A 17,325-nucleotide genomic window follows, 5' to 3' on the forward strand; every position below is an offset into this window, starting at 1 on the left:
GTGACTGTTTACTTTAGAAACTGCTTCTCCTCAACTTGCTGCTGTCCCATGAAAAGCAGCAGAGCTTCACTACTCTGCACTGCAGATGAACCACAAAATGGTGCCCCTGATGCTGTATTACAGACACCTTTTGCAACAAGGAATTAGAAATTCTTACTAGTTTGAAGTGCAAGTTTGGAGGAAAAAAAGTAGAATTACACCAACAAAAATGAGTGAGAGAAGCTTTCCCTATGTGGGATGTAACACAAAGCACTTTTCATATCTTCATGGAGGGTTCCTAGCAACAAGCAGCATCTCTTATGACTTAGGTGCTCACCTCGCCTAATTCTCCCAGAGGAATTTATCCTGCTGTCCATTTCATTGCCAGACAACTTTTTCCACTTCCCTGATACCTACTGCACAGATAAGTAAGCATATCTGTCAGTTTTGTCATGATTTAGAGCAAGTTTTTGATCTACGTTTTGTCCACCTTACCTCCCACATGTGCCTCCCTGCACCACATCAATAGTTCTTCACTTCACCTGTCCCACAGATACTTGCAGCATTCCATCCTGCCCACTCTGTAGTATGTGTTTAGTCCTTGTGGCTCTTCTTCATAACAGACTTTGGTTTTTGCTCCTTTGTTGAGCTCCCTGCAGTTTGTTCAAATTATACATTCCATCACGATCACAAAAGTTGGTGGACTGCTCTAGATGGTGTAAATTCATAAAGTAGTTATTGTAGGCTTAGCCCAACATCTAAACCTAATAGTTCTACATGTTGATGTTAGAGCTTAGCATAAGCACCTTTTGTTCCTTCAAAGTTCCAAGGCACTCCAAGCTGAGGCGGGCCATGGCTCCCAGCTGCCCAGGGGAGGCACGAGGGGCCCTGCAGCACCTTTGGCTGCGGCCACTTCTCCTCCTGACATGCTCACCTCAAAGAGGAGAACATGTGCCTGGATGGAAGCCCTTCCCTGCAAGGAAGCAGAGTGGGAAGGACACACGTGGCATGGGGAAGGTGCTCACTGAGTGACAATACATGTATCCAGGTCCAACAGTGAAGACAAACTGAGGGTAACTTGCCCCGTGCCACAACCTGCAGGTGTTCAGCTCAGTGAGCTGCCACGTTTCATTCTGTCATGTGCTTAAGGCCTCAGTTATGGGTGAGGACAAAGCTGTACTAGTACATCACACACTGATAAACTGGCACACCACTGATATTATTCATGCACTGCCCATCTTTGAAAGCCTTACATTTTGAAACAAAAGATTTTCCATTCACAGCACATTTATGCCCATTGCAAGTACTTTTGGTTGTTGCAAGTTCTGCTGCTTCTTTACCCAGGCTTAAAAATACTTGAGACTAAAATAAATGAACCTATGAAGTTATTAAAATGAGGGAGAGGTGCCTACAGGATGTCTGATTTTATCAGACTGAATGCTGCACGCACTATTTCCACAGCCTTATCTCACAAGAAATGTTCTTTACAAAGTAACAGTGCTGTTAATAGAGTTATTTTATAAACACAATAAACAGCAACAAACATTTCTCAGGAGAAGAAAGCAGGCCTTACTGTTTGCTGTATTCAGAGAGCATCTGATATTTTGCATATTTGGAACTTTCAATTAAGTACAGAAAAATTTGATGTGGATGTGACAGAGTAAACAGTACTGACCAAATAGCTCCAACCTTCTCCACTAACAAACACATTCTATGCCAGCCCTAGATGACTCATTTGGCAAACTGCTTATTAGTAAAATAATTTAACAAAAATTCTTGTCTCCTGTGTAAGAGACTAACTAGGGTAGAGATGGGAAAGACAGATGGGCCACAACTTGCCTTTCCCAGCTCCCCTGCACTTGAAGTTACACTTGTAATGGAGCTCCTACATCTGTGATGGCCAAGTGGGCTGGGTGCTGAATGTGCCAAGCACGGCGCTTCTGCTAGGCTCCACAGGTATGAGAGCCTCCAAATACCGAGACAAAAAGCTTTTGTTTCAGAGGCTCAGCATGGATTTAGGAGTCGAACTTAACACCTATTGTGCTGAACATTTTGGCTGGTGCTGATACCACCGTGCTCCCACTTACGCTTTCTCTGTGGGGAGACTCTGTTATGATTTTTAGTCCTAAAAGAACACAAAGGCCACAAGTTTGAATACATTTTCTAGACAAGACCACAGAATACATCCCATTAATTATCAGGATCCTTATGTATATATCCATAATGTTTATTTGGGGTCAGATGCCAAAACCTGACCTCCTTTCAAACAGCCCCAGCCCAAGCATACAAGGAAGCAGAGTACAAGCCAGGTTCTGCAGCAAGTTGTATTACTGCCTCCCTCTGTGGTGGTCAAGGAACAACTTCTGGCTAGAATGGGACTGAATTTCTCTCTTGCAGGTACTGTCTAGCACCTTGAGCTGAAAACGCTTAATTGCCTCTGTCGTAATTGACAAAAAAAAACCTTCAAAACTGGCCAAAAGGCAGTGGGGCAGAGGGAAACAGCTCCGTGAGACAGAATTGAAATTAGCTGATACTTTTGTGCAATGGCATACTCTGTTAAATCAATCACGTTTGTGGATTTAAAAGACTGCTAGCTGGCTACTGAATTATGGGCCGCTTGCCTGTGCATCACCACTTTGTTAAAAACCATAGGGCCAATAGCTGCGATAAGAGACTGAAACAAATAAAGACTTCAAATCCTGGAGTAGACCTGGCTAAGAAGCAGCTACAGTGCTAACAGACAGATGCCTTGGACAGACTGGGCAACGTAGCAAGGTGAGTAAGCAGAATGGAGACATGTCTGAGAAAGGAGCACACTGCGAGGCCAAACTTCAATCACAGCATAACTTGCGGGATGAAAATCACTCCTTGTGCATGACACTTACCCTAAAGGGCCCCTTAGGGCACCTCTCGTTAACGGCACTGTCAAAATAATTCTAAGAGGAGAATGCACGTGTGTGTGTGTGCGTGTACATGAACTGCTACTCTTTAAACAAAAGCACTGGACAGCAAAGCTGCATTTTGCTGTTGAACAAGGTGCTCATTGATACATTAGCTTACATTACAATTAATCTCACTTGTTAACAACAGGTGTGTTGAAGGACAGCTTGGTCAAACTGAGGAATACATTTAGCTCCTCTTTTCTTTTGCTGTTCAATTAGGAAAACATAAAAAGACATACAAATTACGGAACCAAACATGTCACACCATCATTATCTTACAGTTGTGATTTACATTTGGTTCTGAAATAAACTACAGTGCTATGCTTTCCATGGTGCACCTGCCATATCTGTGTAGACCACAAACTCTTACACTTTGCTGACTATTAAGCAGTATTTATCATAAGAATCTCAACTTTCTTTTTGATAAAGTTACAGAAAAATCATTCATATCAGTGTATTTCAGAAACAAACAACAGAGTGCTGCAGACTGATGAGAAATTCTGCACAAGCTTCAGGGGTAAGGATGGGTCCCCAAATAGAACTGGTGTGAAATTTGTTATAATAAAACACCGCGTGTTATTTAATCTAGCAAGTAACTCATGCACTTACTTTTTACTCATACTAACATGCTGTGCATCCCACACTAAATGCTGAACCTACAGACCGTCCAGGAACTAAAGCTTAATGAAATATTTAATGCTGAGCCCCACATTAACAAGCAACATTACAAACATATATGCACGAGGATCAGAGAAATGAAGAGTATCAGTGTAAATGAACTGCAAGTAGACCCTTTAAACTATGTCTTTATCTATTTGCACAGCTTAAAGAATGTTCTATCTGTGCAGTGTGGGTGAATTAATGTTTCAAAGACCATCCCAATGTGTACAGCTCGTCACAGCGCTGCTCAAGTCTAAGAGCCGTAAAGCAACACATGCTTCAATTCTTCCCTTCTCTGCTACAGACAGAAGAGATAGGTTAAAGAGTGAAAAAAAAAAATAAAAGCACTCCAACATATTTGGTGTAACACAATTTCAGTTCGTGCAATTTTACAAATGTTAAGCAGTATTTGTACACACAAGCATGAGGCTATCTATAGTGCTACACAGTTACACAATATTTTATGCAACAGTGTAGCTCCATTGGTAATTTCACAATTTAAAACCTTGTATTCCTTTGTACTGAACGCAGGTGTGAAAAATTAAAATGGCTTTCTGACATTGACATCAGCTTCAATAGGTAATAAAAAAACAATTTCTGACTTCAAATTTGAAAGAGAGCCGATGGTGAGCGAGGAACAGTTATTTTGCTCCCTCAAAATTATTTACTTTGAGTTTGATTATTGAAGTTTCAGTCCCAATAAATAAGTACACCTTTTTTCCAATAAATATCTAAATACATACAACAAGAACTCAAAGAGATGTAGCTTTTCAAACTTGAGCTGTAGCATTTGCTCGGGACAAAAACCGCTGGCTGCACGGCGCATCCAGCTGGCAGTTCCTGTACTACCAAAGCCATGAAGGGCAGGAGATCACCCAAGGGGCCAAACACAACAGCTTTTTTTTTTTTTTTTGCCTGCATGTTGTGGGGTTTTTGCTGGAATAATGAATTCAAGATCAGTACCTGACTTTTAGCTCAAATCTGCATGAAAATATTTAACCACGCCACAACATATGAAAGGTGCTTTAAGAACATAAGCGTGTAGCAATAAGTGTAATCTAAAGAACAGAAATGGTCTTTAGTTTATTTATCAGAAGCATATTTACTATTGTAAGAGTCTTGATTTCTTTACTGAAATCAAAACTAAATGACATGCTTGCCTGATTGGAAATAGAACGACATGCTCAATACCGTATGAACTGTATTTCAACAATAACACGAACAGCCAAGAAGCTGAAGTTGAGACATTTGGTATAAAAAGCCCAACTCTGGCAGCAGCCTAAGGAGGCACAATTTGATCTTGGCTACAGTGAGCCCATGAAGTGGCCCAAAATTTGGAATAATTTTTCCTGTTGATGACGACGTAGCTCTCCTGCAGGTCTGGATATGTTCGCTGATACCATTCTCTTTATGGTTCTGAATAGGTTGAAGACGGTTCAGCAACTCAAAGACTTAGCAGAACAATTTTTTAAATCAATCAAGCAAAACTCTTACAGTAAGTGTAACATAAGTGAATTTTCCCTAACAGTTGATATTTTTTACTTATTCACTTTCGATAAAATAAGTGGCTTTGTCCAAATAAGCCACAACTGCTGAAAACTCTGAAGTTTGATTCTAACAGAAATGCAGAACTATATTGATTATTAAAAAAAAATCCAAGCTTATTAGCATTACATAGGTAATTGTGAGAATGTCTAATGCAATATTACATGATACATTCATTCAAAGTCTCTATTTTTCCCTATTTCAGTAAAAGAGGAAATGAGAAAGGCATTCTTCAGTGTATTTTGTTCTAATCATCAGAACAAAGAAAAGCAACGCACACTGTTGTTAGCAGTTAAAAACAACGCGAGTCCTACTTCGCACCACAACCTGCAGCGAGGCTGCCCACCTCACATTCCCCGAGCAGAGAACTGAGCCACGATTTCAGTGTTTTAAAACCAAAGTAGAGAAACAGAGCCTCTTGTCTAACGTATTTTCCAGCAAACTGCAGTAAACAGAACTGTATTTTCAAAAAGAAGGTTAAAAATAGAAACCTATGATCTTTTCCCACCTAGAATTGTATCCTTACAATTAAAGACTATTAGCTGGCATCCCTTTTAACCGTCAAACTCAGACAGTGGCAGTTCTATAGCCACAAAGAGAAGCAGTAAATGAGAAGAACATGTTACTACACTGCATTTGAGAAAGTTTGGCTCCAAGCTATGCACTGATTAATATCAGATCTCCTTCTTTACTTGCCTCTTGACAATCTTGTCACATCTGGCTGACAAATCCTTACAAGCTTATCCAAACCAAGGCAGCCCAGATCATGCTCCGGGAGTAGCTTGGAGGAAGCAGCAACACCAGCCATGCACTGATGTGCCATCATGAAACTAATGAAGCTGACTTCACTTGCAGACTGCAGGAACACGAAGAAACACAACATGCCTCAAGGTTTTTGCAACATAGCGCAGAGTTAGCTCACCAAAGATAAGACAAACAATCAGCTCGCGAGGTTCAAGAAGCCAAGTAGCTATGTGAATTGCAGAAATTTATATAGAAATTGCTCAAACAACAATCTCAACTAAATGAGCACACCAAAGTCCAGCTTCCGATCGGATGTGAAAATTGATTGCTGACTGCCCTTAAAGCAATCATTTGTTTTGAATTGAAACAAAACCAGTTCATTTCATTTGCTCTCCCCCACATCCACAAAATCTCACAAAGTTGCCTGCTTCTCCACATTATTTAAAAAAAAACAAATACAGATATATGTTAAAAAAAAAGAAAAAAGAAAGAAAGGAAAAAAAAGAATAGGGTCACTTTTATGCTCAGGATTTTACAGAAGGACAAACCACAGTCTGTATATATCAGCAGCCTTCCCTTGGGTTAGCGATCTGCCCTCTCCTCATTTTTAAACCAAGGATTACACGGAGGACTTGAAGTATCCGGGCAATTAATAAACCAGAAAGTAAAATGCTGTACCGTAAACATATCTAACAAACCCTCATTATGCCTGAGATGACAATTAAACCATCCTTTTTTTTTTTTTTTACATGATGGAAAAAATAAAAATATATTAAATAAGGATCTTTTGTTCTGATGCATTTAACCTCTTAATGAGCTCAATATATATAAAAAAGAAAACAACATAACGGAAGACACCCCCATACACACACACACACACACACACACTTCATACACTCTCCCTCTCTCCCCCTTCTGCCTCCCCCTCAGTACAAACAGGCTGATCCTAAGAACAGAATTACCGGCCTTATTTTCTGGATGCTAAATAGTCAGCAATAAATTGTATACAAAGGGCATACATTAGGTTCCACTTTAGTGGTAATTTCTAAAGAACTTCTTACTGAAATTATATTGTTGCCTGCTCTCCAGTGCATTTATACGTCATAATAATGATAATGTATCTGCTTAAAGCACTTGAGTCAGAACACATCTGAGTCACAAATCACAGATTTTACTGCTATTAATGTATATTGAGGACTTGTACAATTAAACATCGTCAAGTATTTATGATTTACATGCTACTACTTCAATTGGAAAACAATTATACAAGTGATGGCTCTGCTCATTATAAGCAGCTTGCAATTCAGCATTACTTACTGTAGGATAGAAAAGTCATACAGTTGTTTACAGAGCACAGCAGAAAGAAAAACAGGATTTTTTAAATATATTTTTCTACTTTCACGGTATCTCTTAGTAATTAAGAAATGGAGAGTGCAGCTCACTACAGCTTTCATCTCCATTGTTCATTGCCCAAAACAACACCATCGCAAGAATTTTTATATCTCCGCAGTGCATAACCACAAGTAAAAGTTGCACAGTAAAAAACACACATTCATATATAACTGCAAAGAACTTTCCTTACCTCAGACATTCTTACTGTGCTTATGTTTCCAGAGCTATAAAACAGTTTCCCATTCCCTCAGTGAGTTGTACAAAGAAGTACTGGAAACACTCCTGTCTGTACAAGTACTAAGGCAGAACCATCACACGCCTCTTTACTCTTGTCTGACTCTGAGCACCTCAAGGTCTGATGTATGCTCGGGCTGTGCACAGGGGAGTGAAATAGGATCCTCCCCCTTGGTGTTCTCCAGACCTACAGTACGAAGTTGTGTCTGCCTCTCACCTCTGCAGCCGGCTCTCACCTCGCTGCCCCGCGGTGCCGCGCTCCGCGTGCTCCTCCAGTCGCAGGGCAGTCCCCTCACAGCTGGCTCGGAGAGGGCATGACACTCATCTTTCACAGAGATTTGATCAAAAGGAGTCACGGAGGCTTGAGGCACTCCTAATGCAGTGCGAGGAGATTCTACCTCTGCTCTGGCAGCCTAAGTAATGCATTAAATCAATGCAGCTGACCTAAGGCCTATTACAATTTTTTTTTCCCCTCTCCAGGAGTGCACAACTATCTGCAAATAAGCTATGAGGTGCTCACAATTAAAAATATCTACTTTTAGCATTAGAGGGGTGTTTCACAAATTGCTGCTGCTGCTAATTTTTTCCTTTTTTTTATGCATTTGCAGATCTTAAGGGTTCATTGAGTGGGGTATGCTTTTTTTTTTTTTTTTAAAGTTAAAACATTCCCCCCTATCAACTTACTTTTGAGAATTTTATTTCTTTTTAAGAAGTTGAAGCTTCCTATTAACAGAAGTACAGGCCATAAAGACAGGAGAATTACTTTCCAGTAATTGGGCCAAAATCTGTTTTCAGTTATTCAGGTGTTGGGTTGCATTCATGGGTTAGAACAGGATTTTTGTCATAGTCATCTCTCACCTATTTAAAAAACAAAACAAAACTGCGATGAAAACACTTCTACCCTTCTCGCTCCTCTACCTTTGCCTCCCATATATTATTTCTTGGCACTCTCCTAACCCAGGAGGAGCTCACTGTGCTACGCCCAGAAATACACATGAATAAGTCACATTGGACTCAGAGGGAACCCTTTTTGGAACATCCCAATAGGTATGTTTTAGGACAGTACCTGATCAGATGAATACCTGTAATCCTGTAGGAAAGGCAGCAGGAAATAAGATGGCTGTAGGGAAAAGACAGCTAACGTAACGAATAATTGTTGGGTAGTTTGTCTTCTAATCCTATTTATTATTTGGTAGATATATACACAATGGTTAACGAGATACCCTAATTTACATTTTATTAAATACTGAAGTAAAGACACCAGAGTGACAAGAATGAGGCCAGATAATGCCAATGTGAATCTGGTCCCATAGAGCACGACACAAAGCCCACGCTTTCCCTGAATCCCTAGGTTTCTCCACCCTACACCTTACTTCTCCCACTGAGCTATTTAACAAGCCTGAAAAAAAAAAAAAAAAAAAAGAGGGATTTAGTTTCACAGTACAGTCTGCCAGATTCTTCTGCCAAAACACATTGAAGTGTGCGAGGAGCGAACCACCGCCAGCAGCCCGGTCATCCCAGGCACAGCTCAAGGCACGGGCTGCAGGGCCACCCCTGTCAAGGCACCAGTGCAGCTACACACAGATCACTGGGGAGGTCTCGTCAGCAGCAGGACAAAGTACTGGAAATCATGACCAGCACGGTACTGTTGTGTTGAACGTTTTAAATTGTGTATTTTGTAGAGAAGACAAAGCTAACTGTCCTCTCATGATGGTAACTCAAAGCCAAAGGCACACCTCGTTACTAAAATCCTCCTTCATTCCTAACGAAACAAACAGCAGTGTAACTAAGGAGTCTACTTGATTGAGAATTCTGCAACAAAACTGCAACAAAAGGGCAAAGAGTGGCTGAGGATTACCTGAGCCGCCAAAAAGTCTGACGCAACTTCAGAATGATATCCAGTTCTCAGGAAAACCCCATTTACTAGCTACCTGCCATTTGCCTAGAAGATGATAATTCTTATTAAATTAGCTGACTATCCATAGCAAGCAATTTAAGACCAATTCACTTTTTCCCCTTAATTAATTATCTTCTAACCATCTTTTAAGCATTATTTTCATTGTTCAAGCTTTTTCAATGAATATTTTATGGGAACATATTCCAGTCTTGCTCTTTTTAAACTATTCACTATCACTAACAAGCATTTTTTCAGCTTTTTACCATCTGTGCTCCTTTTAGTAAAATCCAATGCTCTCTAGCATAATGTGACATGTTCAAGACAACCTGTATCTACAGGTTAACTTTAAAGAGAAGCTAGCACACTAACAGTATTTTCAGCTGATTCATAGTCCAAGCTTGCTTGTACAGAACAAATTATCAAGACATGTCTTGAAGGATGACCAAAATGGAAATCAGAGAGAGACTCCTATAACTCCTCTTCCAGTCGTAAAACTTAACGGAGAAATAGCTTCTTGTGGGAAAAAATAAACCTCAGGACAGAGCCCCGGGCTTGAGCCAAAGGCCTTGAGTTCAGTCTGAGGCTCTGCCATCAAGCTGTCATTTGATATTGTTGGGCAAGTTATTTCAATTCTGATTTTTTTTTTGTTTTGTTTAAATGTATTTGAGTTATAAGCTCCTTGAGGAAACCATGGCATCTGTGTTCGCAGGGACATTGCCGAAGGCAAAGGAAAAGTTCCCCAGGTCTGAAAATCCATGACATCCAAATGTAAACACCAAAATCACAGCACAGCAATGCAGCTCAGAGAGAGCTGGTTTCTCGTCCTATGTGCCCCAGCCTGTTCCTCCTTCGCCATGTCTCAGCCTGCGTGCAGAGAGGCAGGAACGTGAGAGGACGTAGGGCAGCTTCCGAGGTGCTAAAACTGCTCCACCAAATTCCAGAGTATTCATAGTTTTCAGGAGAGCTCCCACACATGGAACTGATTACAGACAAAACGCTGCTGCTCTTACCTGATTTTATTATCTAGCATTCTTTAAAAAGTGGTTTTAATCATAGGGAGTCACTACAACCAAGAGAGTGAGATATAGCATAAAAGCACAACATCACTCTCAGGACACATCTTCCTCATCATGATTTGGTGGCTGATTCAAAAAAGAAAAAAAAGACATATTACTAAGATCATCATAAAACAGGTCAAGCTACACATTAAGAGTAGGTTTGTTCTTCACTACTGCTGCTGCCTTCTCTATGCCAGGCAGGCATGGAACTTGCCCAAGCACACGTTGTCTGTGTCAAATTCCTTCTACCAGAGTTAGCTGCAAAATGGCATTAAGCTCTGTGTGCTGCCTGCTTAGCCTAAATTCCAAACGCGTAATACATTGTGCCCCTCTTCCTTAAGTCAGTGCTGGCAAACACCTCAGTGCTAATTTAATGGTCTGCTCACTGAGTGCCTTGGAGAGATGTGCGGATTAAGCACCTCACCCCACCAAGATGTGAGCTCATGGTCAGCCCCGTGACCAGATGCCCAAACAGATGGGCAGCAGGTCACCTTCCTGTGAGAAAAGCCAAGGGGATCAAGGGCTATACACTTGCCTAGAACTAAAGGGACCCCAGGTTTTGGGGAGGTAAGAGGGCAAAGAGGAAACAGAGCTGAGGCCATGTCAGCAGGACACGAACATCGCTGTAGGTCTGGGTTTCAAATGACTTGCAAGTCCAGTAGTTCCAAAAGTTAATGAACTTCTGCATCGGAAGATGAAAATAGTTTTAAACTTGTACACTGGAGCACAGGTTATAAGCACTAGCCTAACTACAGATAGAGAAGCTTAAGCCATAAAGCACTTAAACTTCCTCAAGAGGTGTGGAAGGTTCAGATGCAGCAGCGCAGCTCTTATGTAAGCAACTGAGAAACCCAGGCTGACTTTGTAAAGTGGCCCAAGCAGATAACTGAGTTACAGTATCCAAAACTGCTTTCCAACAACAGTTCCATCCAGTTTAAATATTGATCATTATCTAGCTATTTAGATCCCAATTAATGTAATTAGACAAAAAGAACCCAATGAAAATATGAAGTTGATTTAATACTTCCTACGTCTGTGCCACAGCTTCAGCAGAAACTTTCATTTAACTGTTTAATGAATTACTTTTCTCAGGATAGGTCAAAACAGTATTTGAAGTAGTGGTCCTGCAGGTGATCTTCCTAACAAAGCCTTCCCTGCTTCCAACAACTGTGCATTTTCATTCTCCCATTCTCATTCCTAATTTTTGCACGCTTTTTTTTTCTTGTTAATGTCATAAGATCACCAGAAGGGATACACTGACCCACTTGACTTTTTGATAGCATTAAACATACTTTAAATATTAGACTATTCCATCCTCTTGCTTTTTATCATTTTAGTTTCCTCCATTTAATGCAGCTTTATATTGAGCAAGAGAGACACACGATTAGCGCGCACTTGAAGACAAACAGATAAATACAGCATTTTCTCTCTCCTTATAAAAGCAATAGGGTTAATGCATTGCTTGTATATACCATTCAGATGAGTTCATCCAATTTTCTGATAACTGGGGTTTTCTGTTGAATGCTTACAATATCATTCCAGGCCTTGACAGCATTTATGAAAACTCCAGATTATTTCTTTCCAGCATGCTCTACTTTGCATTTTTTTCAACAGTTTTATCTGCTCTTCAGGTAGGTTTATTAGCTCCTTTTGGAGAGCTTTAGAATTTGAAGTCTTAATGAGTCCAAACCATGAATCTTCTCCGCATGCAGCATTCCTTCTGTACTCTCTCCAATCTCCCCAGATTTTTAATAAACACCATCTGATCCAACATGAAGCCTGGAGCACCCAGTTTAACTACCAGCCATTTGCAAACTCACCGACTAGTCCTACTTTTTGTTCTGTCTTTTTGCCAGTTTAAAACGTTGAACTAAATACATCACCTTTCACCTCCTTACATAGTAGGTGCTCTCTATGCTTGGATTTCAATACAACCAAAGAGAACAAGAAAAGAAATTATGAAGAACTTAAACAGTGAAATTAACTTCTTTAAGATGCTTTGTGAAGCAATGGCCACAAAATTCTAACTTCAAGGAGGAACAGGCCACGCAGTTCAGATCTGTGTTTGGAACTCAAGCTTGCAAATGAACCCCAAAAGCACCAACTTTGAAGCTGACTAACCCCTAGAAATACAACTAGTTAAAAACACAGAAGCACAAGTGCTTTGTGTAGAGAGAGAATATCAAGACTGGAAAAGTTGTTACAGAAATATGAATTGCAACACATTGCAAATACGTCAGGCAGATCAGTTAAAATATGCTCGCTTTGAACAGCAGATTTATTTTGCTTCTCTCCTCCCATTTCTCCCTACCTCATGGCTGCTAGAGAGAAAACTGAATATCCACTGTTTTTTTCTTTCTTTCCTCATTTCTAAAGTTTTTTGAACTTGATTTTTTGGACAATGAAGCAAGCAATTTCTATCTAAAAGCATGGCAAAATGCCATATCATTTTGTCATAAATGAACGTCCTATATTGATATATATTTATACATGGCATGTCTGCCCAGAGATACTACTCTAAAGAGTGAGACGGGCACGATGCAGTACAGATGAGATACCCAAGTGCTCTTGGCAGCTCTGCCCATCTTCTGCATGGTCAGACTGGCGTGGGTTAGCACAAAGGTACTAGCAGAGGACACGAACCTGCAAACTTTCAGCCTAGATAAGAAAAGTGTCATCAAGTGAAATGCAATTTTCAAATCTTATCTAACAGCCAAACATTAATGGGAGCTGAAGTCTTTTGGTGTCAGGAATTAAGGTGGGAGCCGTACAGGCTATGCACTTTTGTTTCTGCACAATTTTACCAATTGCCCTCTCTTCTTGTAAGTCTTGTGAAGAGTTTAAGAGATTTAATTGCTAACTCTATTATTAAGGAATCTGCTTTGTCAAACTGCAGCCCCTAACAACGTTAAGTCTCTTAGAGCAAATCAGTTTTGATACTGGTGTTTCTCAGATGTGCAGCATTTAATCCTCAAATTACAACACAAGTTTGAACAGGCCGATTCTGTCTGTCACCGAGATTTAGTAATTAACATAAAAAATTCAACCCCCTTCAACCCCCCTTCCTAACACTAATACTTTATCAAAAGAACACCAGTAATTTCAGTGAAGATACAGTGATGATCCAGGCAAAAGTACAATGGGGAGAAAGACTTGTTTATGCTATCTGATTGAAAGTGCCTAGACAGAATTCCAGAGACTTTGTGTTGTCATAAAGGAATAGTCAGTAACCATGTTTATGCCCCTGGGCCGAAGGGTGTGACACTGGGCCAAAGGTGTGTCAAAGTCGGCGTACAACATCTGCCATAAAACCAGGATCAACTCATTCACATGGCTGAAGTAAAGGAGAGTTGGCACTACGATACTTGAAACATTAATGGCATTGTTTTTCCCCCCGCCACTGTAAAGATGATTGAGTCTACCAATGCAGGAGATACTTCATCTACAGTACTGAGCTTTGTATTTATTTTCACAGCCTCCAGCATTTTCCTTCCCTTTTTTCCCCCTTGTTCTTTAATACCAGGTAGTGGTTTTCAACCGTTTAAACCATGGCATATAATAAGCTATGAGTAACATAGCAGTAATACCAGTGGTGGCAATTTTACTTTGTTTCATGGGAGTGTCAGAGCATTACAGAGATGACTAGGACATGTCTCAGTGACAGTCTGATAAAATGAGATGAATTTTCCCTGCCTACAAGTTTTGCCAACTTTTAATCATAAACACCATACATTTTTCCAGGCAATAAAATAAAAGGCATGCATTTCTAAAAGAAGAATGATTGCCAAAAAAAAAAAAGCTACAGCTTATCTATAGATTTTTTTTCCAAGCTTATAACCTACACACTTCTGGGCAACAGTTGAGGTCAACAACCAGACCTGAAATACTGTTTCTATTGGGAGAACCAGTATTCATTATGGGTAATTATTTACCAGCTTTCCCTCTCCGTAAGACGTAATCTTACAACTTCATACTACAGCCAAAATGGTGTTTTTCCTAACATATCTTTTTGCATTTAAATAGGAAGAAGAAATTTTAATTTCTATTTTACAATGACATTCCAAGATGACTCCTTGAAAATGGACCCCTATCTTCCACCTAGTAGATTTCTTTAAGACTACCTATATTATTAGCCTACTCCAGACACATGTCTGCTCTTCTAATGTCTAAAATACATGTCAAACTTCTGAATTTTACTCAGTAGTAAAAGCAGAAGGTATAGCAATGTCCTGGAGTAGCATCTGACTACCTTTTCAACCAGGATACTACATCAATACCACAATGGTTTTCCAGCGAGCTGTTTTTAATGGACAGCTCCCAGGTGACATCAGACACTGCTGCTGCAGCTGCCGCAATATCATACATCCTTGATTGAACTTTGATTAATTTTCCAGACTTTCAGAGCCTGTGGCAAAAAGGATCCGCAGCGGTAGCTGCAGCCATTAACTCCATCTTTTGCGATTTCTCCTTCTTCATTATGTTTGGGTCTTGATTGAACTTTGTTCCAAGTTAGTAGCTTTTGGCTATGGACAAGGGATGTAAGGCTTCAGAAAAGGAGTGCAGGAGGATAGTGTGTGAAAAGCTTACAGAGAAAGCTGTCCAGTTACTTGGTGGTAGCCTTGGATATACCTTGATGATTGACCATTCCTCAGCAAAGCCAGAACTTTACAGGACTTGTTTAAAATCCATGAATAATCCCAGTGGCTACAAAAGATTATTTGCAGAGCATAGTGCTAAATGGCGCGAGCAACTCTCCCACTATTAATCTGCTCAACATGACAACTTTGCACTGTATAGTCAGCCTACTGTTTGTTCTAGTATCCCTCCCAAAAAGCAGTTTATAATCAGCTAGGACAGATCTTACACTTGTTATGAAAAACTAAGTCTGACAATACTGAAAATGTTACACTGGATTTTTCCAAGTGATCCCTCAATATTTTTATTACCTTATTCTCCCCCTCATTTCTGGTCACAGTAAAGAAAAGCACAGCAAAACCCAACACCTGAATGGCTTAATATTTTGCTAGTAATGTGACGTTACAATACTAAGATTAATTCACAAAAATGGCAGGTTTTCCTCCTACTCTACTCTTTCTTCAGTTAATGCCTGAATCTACCACTGTCATACATTCTCAGAATCGCTTATATCTAGTTTTATTGCCAGCTGTTGATATTTGCCAATGGTAGTACATAGAAATGGTATGCAGAAGTGGCTGTAGTGATCTGCAGAAATTTCTGCCAGAACTTACAAATGCTGTAAAAGCCCCTTTCAGAGCTCAAAAACTGAAATTAACAGATGGGAAAAAATATTAAACTATTACAGGTAATTCAAAATCCACTATGAATCAAAGATATACATGATGTTTCCACAAGATCTGACACAATGGAGCTTTGTGCCTACATGAGGCCTCTGGGCATTTCTGTGATACAAGCAATAATAGATTTGTCTCTGCGAAGCTATGAGTTATTGTGGCACTCCAGCATAGGCAACCTTTGAAATAATTGAAAACTTGGAAATAAAAGCAATCTTTTAAAAATAAAACACATGCATACATATCCGTATGCACACACACATCTATAAATAAATATAACTTTTCCTTGCTTTAACCTTTTTATTCACTGCCAAGAATAGCTGGCTGAGGCATCGGCATCTGCCAGGAGCTCTCATTTATTTTCCAGTGCTGCCTTGCCCCATTGCCCAGGCCGTCTCCGCAGCTTCCCTCCTCTCACCCCTCACCACTTCGCCTTCCTCTGAACCTGAGGACATGGAGCAGCTGCCCAGCCTGAGCTCTTGCCTTGCAGACACCCGGGCTCTGCTTACAGACACCCAACCCCTTGCCTCCTCCTGCCACCCCCTCCCTTGCTGAATATTCTGACAGGATGCTGCTCACACAAAGCCAGAATCTCTCTGCTACCAGATATTTTATACACAGCATGATTAACAGTGTTTCACACTGGAAATTATTAGCTTAAACATGCTCAGATCGGAACTGAGCTCCCTGTCAGCTCCGGCTGTGTGCATCTGGGTCATCTGCCACCAGACTTTGTACATCAGCTAGGATGCCAGGTTAGACTGCTTCCACATTTGGAAACAAAAGTGCTTGTGGGAACCTCTGAATGCTGCGACAGGTAGGATCAGCTCAAGAAACCAGGTTGCTATGAATAAGCATGGTGTTAGCTGCAGAGTCCCTTACGTTTTAGCATCCAGGCTCCTTGAACAAGCACAAGCCTATTTTAAGGTGAGACTGGAGCTGCCCTGTTAACAACTCGGAGGCACTGGGCAGGTTACCAGGGCTTTCCCTCCACTAATATACTGGTTGAAAATAATAGGGGAGTATGCATAGCTTGAAAAGTGGTAAAGAAGAAAAATGATTTGAGACCAACCACTTTTTACGAGACGCTTGGGGATTGCTTGGAGGAGTGCCAGGCCCAGAACAAGGTGCGAAATTGTACAATTAAAGGGACCATGGCAGGTGTAAAACAGAAGGCTCTTATGAAGCAGGGGCTTTAGGTCTTATACCTGCAGGAAGCTGACTGCCAGACCCACACAGAAGGGACTGAGGAAGTAGGCCCAGCAGGATTAGCACAAGGAAGTAACAAGCCTTCGGGTGTACTAAACACACACACACGGCTCGTGTGATTTTTCACAAACCTCTTTCTCTTTTACATTGTCCTGCTGCTAAAAATAAACCATACAGAGCTGGGAAGAAGGTGTTTTGTCACTTACCACTTGCGGCCTTGGGCTCCCACGGAGAAGAGCTGAGTGGCCACAGCCCTGTAGGATATAAAGGCCACCACACTGCAGTAGGCCGCACTGAGGCCACCTGGGAGCTGAGATTACTCTGAATGTGTTTTTCAGAGCGTCTGGCAACTG

General features: G+C 40.7%; 1 protein-coding gene across 2 annotated transcripts in view; it reads right to left on the minus strand.

Moving 5' to 3' along the window:
- BNC1 (basonuclin 1) overlaps window positions 1-17,325 on the minus strand; it is a 72,369-nt gene that overhangs the window by 12,577 nt on the left and 42,467 nt on the right. The window contains exon 1 of one of the 2 annotated variants that reach the window (XM_021407056.1): window positions 7,453-7,856. The exons of the other annotated variant lie outside the window; for it this stretch is intronic. Coding sequence (XP_021262731.1) covers window positions 7,453-7,461 — 9 coding nt within the window. The 5' untranslated portion in view covers window positions 7,462-7,856. Of the gene's footprint in view, window positions 1-7,452; window positions 7,857-17,325 lie in introns of those variants that run through there. 2 annotated transcript variants of the gene reach the window in all.

The sequence above is a fragment of the Numida meleagris genome, chromosome 9 (genome assembly GCF_002078875.1).
Source record: "Numida meleagris isolate 19003 breed g44 Domestic line chromosome 9, NumMel1.0, whole genome shotgun sequence".
NCBI classification, from domain to species: Eukaryota; Metazoa; Chordata; class Aves; order Galliformes; family Numididae; genus Numida; species Numida meleagris.